General features: G+C 55.7%; 1 protein-coding gene across 1 annotated transcript in view; it reads right to left on the bottom strand.

Annotated features, from left to right (window-relative positions):
- NTRK1 (neurotrophic receptor tyrosine kinase 1) overlaps positions 1–9,369 on the bottom strand; it is a 22,178-nt gene that overhangs the window by 2,768 nt on the left and 10,041 nt on the right. Inside the window, exons 8-15 of the mRNA XM_027774484.1 lie at positions 6,299–6,625; positions 5,846–5,863; positions 5,621–5,676; positions 5,261–5,363; positions 4,609–4,755; positions 4,115–4,245; positions 3,809–3,981; positions 235–477 (exon numbers count right to left, since the gene is read on the bottom strand). Coding sequence (XP_027630285.1) covers positions 235–477; positions 3,809–3,981; positions 4,115–4,245; positions 4,609–4,755; positions 5,261–5,363; positions 5,621–5,676; positions 5,846–5,863; positions 6,299–6,625 — 1,198 coding nt within the window. The remainder of the gene's footprint in view (positions 1–234; positions 478–3,808; positions 3,982–4,114; positions 4,246–4,608; positions 4,756–5,260; positions 5,364–5,620; positions 5,677–5,845; positions 5,864–6,298; positions 6,626–9,369) is intronic.

Here is a 9,369-nt window from a genome sequence, read left to right as displayed (position 1 = left end):
GCCCTGCCCCGCGCACAGCCGCCCCGGCCCGGTCATTAAAAATAAATAGATGTGGCTCCCGGGGCCCAGGGCTAAGAGGGAAAAACCGATGGTGCCGTTTCCGTCCGGGAGAGCGGAGGAGACAGACTCTCCTCCACTGGAGGCGGAGGGGTAGGAGGGGGGTTAAAAACCAGAGCCAGAGAGTCTCCGCTCCCGCACCGCCGAGGAGGGGAGGGCTGGGGACGAGAGGTCCTTACGCGGTAGTAGTCGGTGCTGTAGATGTCCCTGCTCATGCCGAAATCGCCGATCTTGACCACCAGGCCCTGGCCCACCAGGCAGTTGCGCGTGGCTAGGTCCCGGTGCACGAAGTGCAGTCCCGCCAGGTACACCATCCCTGCAGCCACCTGGCTAGCCACGGCCAGCAGCTGCCCCAGGCCCAGGGGGCCGGGAGCCACGTCCTCCCCACCAGCCAGCAGCTTGGCATCAGGCCCATGGGACCTGTGAGAGAGGGAGAAGGGGCGGGCTGGGAGGACAGAGCCCCCCAGGAGTGGAAGGGCAGCTTGGGGAGCTGGGTGAGAGGGGAGACAAAGAGCAGGCCTGCAGCTGTCTGGAGGGCGGGGACAGAGCTGGAGGAGTGCACCCGCCCGGGGTTCCTCTTGAGAGGCCCTCTTGAGCTCCAGCCCCAGATCCAGCTGCCCACTGGCCGCTGCAACGACCCTGACCAAGCTGGGCTGTCTCCCCAAGGCTGCCTCACCCCTGCCTAAGCTCTGACACTGAAACCTGGGCATTTCCCTAGTTCCCAAGTCTCGCTCACCCTGGCCCTCGGTCTCCAGCGGTTCCTATGGGGTCTGCCTTCCTTCCAGTGGTCTCCAAGGTGTCCCCTCCTCCCCACACGCCCCCAGCGTGTCCGTTCTGAACCCCAGCCTAGGCTGATCGCTTTGCCAGAAACAAATGCCCTTTCCCACTGGCCAACTTTCTCCCCTCATTCACGTGTTCCGGGCAGTTGTGGATCATCCCAACTTGCCAAGCATCAGAGCTAGAGTGAGACACAGATGGACAGGTCACAGTGCAGACGGGGGACCTTGGCCCGGGGTTCCTCTTGAGAGGCCCTCTTGAGCTCCAGCCCCAGATCCAGCTGCCCACTGGCCGCTGCAACGACCCTGACCAAGCTGGGCTGTCTCCCCAAGGCTGCCTCACCCCTGCCTAAGCTCTGACACTGAAACCTGGGCATTTCCCTAGTTCCCAAGTCTCGCTCACCCTGGCCCTCGGTCTCCAGCGGTTCCTATGGGGTCTGCCTTCCTTCCAGTGGTCTCCAAGGTGTCCCCTCCTCCCCACACGCCCCCAGCGTGTCCGTTCTGAACCCCAGCCTAGGCTGATCGCTTTGCCAGAAACAAATGCCCTTTCCCACTGGCCAACTTTCTCCCCTCATTCACGTGTTCCGGGCAGTTGTGGATCATCCCAACTTGCCAAGCATCAGAGCTAGAGTGAGACACAGATGGACAGGTCACAGTGCAGACGGGGGACCTTGGTGACCCCCCACCAGTCAGGGAAAGCTCCCTGGAGAAGGGGACAACTAAACTGAGACTCGAGTTCTGAGGAAGAGAGGTGGTTAGTCCATTCCAAGGGGGCCAGGCAGGGGAAGGGAAGAGGCTGGTGGGGAGGGCCAGTGGATCAGCAGTACGGTGCTCCAGGCAGCAGGAACTTGGAGGTACATGGGCTCAGAGGGGAGGAGGAACAGGCGGCCCTCCTAGGGGAAGTCTTCCCCTAGGAGCACTCAGGACCCCCGCTTTTGACCCTCTCAGTGCTCCACCAGTACGTAGGGCCGCTTCTCCCACAGCCTGGGCCCCAGGTGGTGACAGCTCCCTGCCGCCCCCGCCCTCCACCCCCTCCAGGCCAGTGCTGAGCCTGCCCCATGTCCGGTGAGCAGGGAGGTGGGCTCCTCTCTGGCCTTCTCTCTCTCTTTCTTTTTAAAAAGAAATTGCTATAGAGTATGTGTGTTCACCCCAGAGAGACAGAGAGAGAAAGAAAGTAAGAAAGCACCCCCCAGGAAGACGGCCACACTGCAATCTCCTCCCCATTCTCCTCTTGGGATGTTGGGCATGTATGCACACACCTCTGGTGGGTTTCTCAAATCATCAGATCTGAGACTCAAACCGTGCAGTCGGCCATGTGGGATCCAGCTGCCTTAACCCCCACGCCACCAGCTGGCCTTCTGACTCAGATTCCTCTGTGCCAATCCACTTCCACACTCACTGTGGGCCTGGCCTCACCTCTCTCCTGCTCCACCCCTTCCCCTGGCTCCCCCAATCCACAGGGTAAGCCAGACTCGGAGGTCTCCCCTAGCTGTGTTCTGCAGCCACTGCATGATCACTCCAAGTGGGTGTTTGGAGGCCAGATTGCGACCACCAGCTGGACAAGCACCCGCGCTTTCTCAGAACCACAGCCCCTCCGCGCCCTCTTATGGTGGGGGCCGTGGGGTCGAGAGGAAAACTTGGCAAGAAGGCTCAGCTGCTGACTCCCAGCCCGGGGCCTCTCCCCGCCTCACACTGCCCCTTGCTCACAGAGGGCAATCACATCAGGGGACATGTGACCATGGAGTCAGGAGTGCAGAGCAGAGGCTCTGCCCGGGGTCACATCCCCCTGGGCCATTTACTACCTGTGTCCTGTTAGGCAAGTCACCTGATATTTCTAAGCTTTATCTGTGAAACAGGCTCGAAGTTACTAAGGTTATCAATACAAATCAACTTCTCAGAGTTGCTCTGTCCAAAGCCAAAGAAATGAATTCTTTTTTAAGAGATATTTTTGCTGGGACCAACAGTTAGCATAATGGCTATGTCTCTGGACTCCCACATAGTCGACTGCAGTTCGCGTCCTGGACCCAGTGGCTTGAAACTCACACCAGGCATGTGTGCGTGCGTGCCCAAGAGGAGAATGGAGGAGAAGGGATTGCGGCATGGCCATCCCCCCAGGGGGTGATTTCTCGCTTTCTGTCTGTCTCTCTCTGTCTGGCGAGTACATGCGCCCTATAGCGAAAACCTCTAAAAAAAAAAAAAAAAAGAGAGATATTTTTGCTATAGGGCGCATATGCTGCCCAGAGAGACAGAGACAGACAGACAGAAAGCAAGAAAACACCCCCTGGGGGGATGGCCACACTGCAATCTCTTCTCCTCCATTCTCCTCTCAGGACTTTGGGCACATATGCACACATGCTTAGAGGAGTTTTAATCTGCTGGGTCCAGGACTCGAACCACAGTCAGCTCCATAAGAGTCCAGCAACGTAACCATTATACCATCTGTGGGTCCCAGAAATGAATTTTTGGTACCTTTCTTCAAGTGTATATTGCTGTGTGCTCTGAGACCGTGAGAAGGAAATGTGTTCACGTTATTGCAGGAGCTGTATCTGTGTACACACAAGGCCAGACCGACAGCCGTAAAGTACGTAAGTACGCGGCGTGGTACCCGGAACAGAGGAAGTGCCCACCAAAGGCGTGTTGTGGCTGTCACTGTCCTTATCTACACTGCCACCTCCTACAAGCCTGACTTCTGTGTGCGACATACAGAGCATGTACGCCCTCCGCAAAGCCCACTCATCCTGAAGTTTTGGTCCTGGCCTCTGCCAGCACAACCTCACTGACACTCCGAGCTTTGCATGGACTGTCCCTACATTTGCACGCTGCCTCCTCTGCCACCTCAGAGCTCCTTGGGGACAGGAGCTATGCCTTCCTGATATCCCTGATGACCTTAGTTCCACACATGCTCATAAGGAAGGGACAGTGGGGCTCAGAAAGAGGCAGGGGGCCATGGTCAGTGCCAGGCCAGGTGCCCGTACCGGAGGAAGCGGTTGAGGTCGCCGTGCCGCATGTACTCGAAGACCATGAGCAGTGGGCGGCCCTCGGTGCAGACGCCGAAGAAGCGCACGATGTGCTGGTGCCGGAGCATGGTGAGCAGCTCGGCCTCGCGCTGGAAGTCCTGCCTTGCGCTCTCAGAGACCTCCTTCAGCGCCTGGGGACAGGATGGAGTGGGGCCCAGCCTTCAGCTCCCTACATCCAGGGCACCTCTCCAACCTGAGCCCCCTGTCCTGACAGGCTGCTGCTCTGACAGCAGGACCGCCAGCAACTCCTTGGCAGGGCCTCACCTTGACAGCCACCAACATCTTGTCCTGCTCTGGCAGCAGGTTGTGACACTCGGCAAGGAAGACCTTTCCGAAGGCTCCCTCACCCAGCTCCCACTTGAGCACGATGTCCCGGCGCTTGATGTGGTGCACACCTGCGAGGGCTTGCGGGGTCAGGTGGAGCCGGGGCTTGGGTGGGCTGGGGTGGTGGGAAGGGCTGTGCACTGCATAGGGTTTGGTGTGGGAGCTGAAAGCCAGCCCCCTTCTCAGAGCCCCTCGCTGTGGCGGGGGCTGCACCTGCCCACACAGGGTATGGCGGGCTAACTGTGGCCCTGGGTGGGGACTGCAGCGGGAGCCAGGCTGACCTCAGCCTGAGCAGGGCTTGCTGTAGCTGCCACTGAGAGGGGTGCGAGGGAGGGATGGATTGTTCAGGCCTCATGCTGCACACACACACGCATACACGGACACATGCGTGCACACACACACACACCCCACCCTCGCCCAGAGCAGCCCCTCACAGGCGTCACTGAAGTACTGCGGGTTCTCAATGATGTGGCCTTGGAGCCCGGAGCCTTTGCCCTCTGTAGGGGACAGAGAGCTGCCACCCAGTGTCATGAAATGCAAGGACATGGCCAGCCCATCCTCCGGAGCCAGCACTGCGGGGCCTGAGGAGACACAGTCACATGGGAGGGTCATGGCCAGGTCCAATAGCTCGGCTCTGCCTGCCCCCATCCGCAGGGTGCTGAGCCACCCCCACATTGTAACTTGCAGGGGAGGGACAGTGGGGCTAGGGAGCAAGACAGCGGGCAGGGGAAGGGGAGGCACGGTGGCCTCTCTCTGCCTGGCTCCTATCCAGCCCCTGGTCCCATGGGTACCAAAGAACTCCCCAACTCCCCTCCCCCCACAGAGCCCAGACCTCCCAGACCCACTTAGTGTTTGACTGCAATCCAGCCACCAATTAGCAGCTGTTACCTCTGAAACCAGCCCAGCCGGCACACACTCACTCACGAGCCCACAGCAGGCCCGCGCTCAACCTCAGCACACTCACTCACCCCCGAGTGCCGCACCTGTCCCCCAGACGGAGTCGGGAAGAGCCAACAGAAAGCAAAGCCGACAGGACAGAGGGTCAGACAGCCCTCTGTAGCTGGGCCTCCCCTGCTCCCCACTCACGGTGGATCCCGAACTTGTTTCTCCGTCCACATTTGTTGAGCACGAGGAGCAGCATGGAAAGGAAGAGGCAGGCGAAGACGGCCAGGCCCACGGCCACGGAGACCTAGGGTGGGGGTTGTTAATCCAGGGGCTGCTCCTGCACCCCAGAGACCCTCATAGCAACCCATTTCTCCACTCTGCACAGGAGCCAGAGCCAGAACCCCAGACCCCCCTCCTCCTCCCCTGGGGACCCCTGAAGGTAGCGACAGAGCTCAGACCAGACCTAGTGAGCTCCCTGCTCTGAACAGAACGACATGCACACGAGCCCCCAGCCGGCCTCCCGATCCCCAGTCCTGCACAAGCTCCACTATCTGTATTCACCCCAAAAGGTGTGTCGTCCTTCTTCTCCACCGGGTCTCCCGACGTGCTGTTCGTGTCTGTGGGTCCACAGGGCAGGAATGGGGGCCTTGGTACACATGGGTCTCCTCTAGCCACTCCCCACCCTGGGCCCAGCTGGCCTCTGAGGGCTCAGGTCAGCCATACCCTCTGCCCCAGCCTCAGCTCCAGCCACCAGACAGAACCTGCCCTCCAACCTGGGCTACTCACCCACTGGTGAGAAGGAGACTGCAGCAGGAGGGAGGAGAGAAAGCAGTCAGACGGAGGAGGAGGGCAATGGGGCCCCTGCCCACTCTGGGACTCACCCTTCTCGGGCTGGGGGTGGGACGGGGTGGGTTTGCTGGACCTCAGGGAGAAGACAGATGCATGTGACCCTTCTGCAGCCAGGTCACTGCTGCCCTGGAGCAAGGCTCTCTCTCTAGCTAGCCCAAGTGAATGGACTTGCTCAGGGTCTCAGGAGTCCTGGCTTGGGGGACTTGGAGACAAGGAGGTCAGCACAGAGCTGGGGACCAGGGCTCTAGGCTCCTTCCTGCCCAGGACAGGGCACTCTGACTTGAGGGGTCAGGGTCAGGGCAGGATATGGGTCCGTCCCTCCTGGACACCTGGATCTCCACCCTTGGTGGAGCCTGAGAACAGGGGCAGGGTTCAGAGTGGCCCACACACCGGGGATGGGGTCCTCGGGGTTGAACTCGAAAGGGTTGTCCATGAAGGCAGCCATGACAGAGGCGGCGGCCTGGCCAGAGGGGTTGGCGGCCAGCAGCGTGTAGTTGCCGTTGTTGACGTGGGTGGGCTGGTTGAGGCGCAGGCAGCCGTGCCGCACCGTCTCGTTGGCCGCGGGCTCCAGGAACTCGGTGAAGATGAAGCTGGTCTCATTGAGCACGGAGCCGTTGAAGAGCCAGCGCAGGGAGGGCGCCGGCTGCCCGCCCACTGAGAAGGGGATGCACCAGTGGTGCAGCTCCACTGCTGTGTGCAGCTGCACGCTGGCCGGGACTGCAGGCAGAGGGCAACAGCGGCGTCAAGGGGTGGCGGGGAGCTCCGCACCCACCTGGCAAGTCCAGGGCAGGCGGTAGAACCAGAATCAAGTGGTGGGCCCCAAAGAAACAGGTCTGGGGGCCCTAAGAAATTCACAAGGAGAGGAATTTTGAGGAAAACCAGCCAGGAATCTTAAATAATTCAAGCAGGAGTTTTATAAGATCCAGAGATTTAAAGAACTTAAGTGGTGGGCCTAAAATAGCAACATCCCTGGGCCCAGCAGGTGGCGGTAGTGGATAAGGTGTTGGACTCCCATGTGACAGACCCTGGTTCATGTCCTAGGCCGGGGGCTTGAAACACAACTGGGGCATGTGAGAGCGTGCCCAAGATCCCAGAGGAGAATGGAGAAGGAATTGCAATGTGGCCACCCCCCGGGGCGGGGGTGATTTCTTGCTTCCTGTCTCTCTGTCTCTCCCTAATCTACTGGTGAGTGCACATGCCCTATAGCAAAAAAAATCTCTCTCTCTCTCTCTCTTTTTTTTTTTATAGGGCACTCTGCAGATGGAGATGCCTTCTTTTTTATTTTTAAAATTATTTTATTTAACCATATTTATTTATTAATTTTTATTTTGACCAGAGAGGGACAGAGCAAGAGAGGAAAAGGGAAAGTGAGACTGCAAGTCACTAGGTCCAGGACTCAAACCGCAGTTGACCAGGTAGGAGTCCAGCACCCTTAACCACCATGCCATCTGCCAGCCCTGCAAAAATCTCTCTTAAAAAAAAATAATAAAGTGGCAGTCTGGGAGGCTGACTCACACAGGTAAGTTCTGAGTTAGTGTCCAGAGACCTCACTGAGTACCCCAGGAACAAGTGTGCCTACTTGTGCATTGTTGCATGAAAACCCTGTTGGGGGGACCAGCAGTTAGCGTCATGGCTATGTCGCTGGACTCCCACGTAGTCGACCGCGGTTCGAGTCCCGGACCCGGTGGCTTAAAACTCACGCCGGGCGCGTGTGCGTGCGAGCCCAAGATCCCGAGAGGAGAACGGAGGAGAAGGGATTGTGGCGTGGCCATCCCCCCTGGGGGGTGATTTCTCGCTTTTGGTCTCTCTCTGTCTGTCTGGTGAGCGCACGCGCCCTATAGCAAAAACCTCTCCAAAAAAAAAAAAAAAACCCTGTTGGGGTGCTTTCTCTCTGCCCCTCTCTCTCTCTCTCTCTTGCACATGCACACATGTGAGCTCATGAAAAAAATTAATAAGAACTTAAAATGTTAAAACATGGAGTCTTGGGCCAGCAGGTGACGCAGTGGTTAAGGCACTGGATTCCGCCATGGCTGACAGCGATTCTAGTCCTGGACCTTGTGGCTCAAATCACAAGTAAACAGATAAATAAATAAGTGTTTAAAATAAATCAAAATAAAAACATGGAGTCTTTTGGATGAGGAATCTAGAAAAATTAAGTATAATCAAGCTTAAGAAGATGGGGCTGGGGTCCTAAATGTCAAATAAGAAAAATAAAATACATAGTTTTAAAAATTAAAAAAAAAAAGATATGGGTTTGAAACAGACTCAACCTGGAAAATAGCAAACATCCCATGGTCAAAGAAAAATGAATGTCCAGGGAGCAGCAGGTAGCAGGGCATTTGAGATGCTGGACTCCCACACAGCCAGCCATGGTTCAAATTCCAGGCCCAGTTACTTGAAAATCATGCCGGGCTTGTGTCAGTGCATGCTCAAAATCCCAAGAGCAGAATGGAGGCGAAGGGATTGTGGTGTGGCCATCCTCCCCAGAGAGTGATTTCTCACTTTCCCTATCTCTATTTATCTCTGTTTCTCTCTGGTGAGTTCACACACCCAATGGCAAGACAAAACAAAACAAACACAAAAACCCAAACTTAGATAAATAAATAAAGGTATAAATATATACGATTTATACTGGAATTCCAACCAGCATTGGGAAACTATTCAACAGTGTATTGATGAAACTATAGCTACTTTCATTAACATGGGTAGATCTTACAAATATAATATTGATTATTCCATTTATATAATGTATGAGAACAGGCAAAACTAAGCTATAGCACGAGGAAGGAACACTTGTGTAAAATTATTTCAAAAGGATGAGGTGGGAGAGAGAGATGGGGAGAGGTAAAGGGGGAGGATTCTCTGAAGGACTGGTAGTAATTATTGCTTCTGATATTATATTTCTACGTATTTTTCACAATTTAAGAAGAAACATGATAGAAAGTAAAAGATTTAACATAACTGGTTAGCAGACCTAGAGAAATCCATTCCCTTGGACAGGAAATGTCCTCTTTTTTTTTTTTTTGAGATAATTTTTTTTTTTTTTTTGCTATAGGGCATATGCGCTTAGCAGAGACAGAAAGAGAGAAAATGAGAAATCACTCCCCAGAGGGGATGGCCACATTGCAATCCTTTCTCCTTAGGTCTCTTCTCAGGATTTTGGGCACGCATGCACATGTGCCCAGCGTGAATTTCAAGCCACTATGTCCAGTACTCAACCAGCAGTCGGCAATGCAGGAGTCCAAGGCCTTCACCACTACGTGACCTGCGGGCCCCAGGGAATTTCCTCTTTTAAAACTAGGATGCAGGGGCCAGCAGGTGGTTGAGGTGCTGGACTCCCACATGGCCAACTGCGGTTCAAGGCCTAGACCTAGCAACATGCTTTCTTACTTTCCCTCTCTCTCTGGTGAGCACACACGCCCTATAGCAAATAAAAATAATAATAATAAATTAAATTAATA

Source organism: Tupaia chinensis, unplaced genomic scaffold (assembly GCF_000334495.1).
Source record: "Tupaia chinensis unplaced genomic scaffold, TupChi_1.0 Scaffold000438_1, whole genome shotgun sequence".
Lineage (NCBI taxonomy): Eukaryota > Metazoa > Chordata > Mammalia > Scandentia > Tupaiidae > Tupaia > Tupaia belangeri.
Note: the sequence above shows the minus strand (reverse complement) of the source record. Positions and strands in the feature narration are given on the sequence as shown.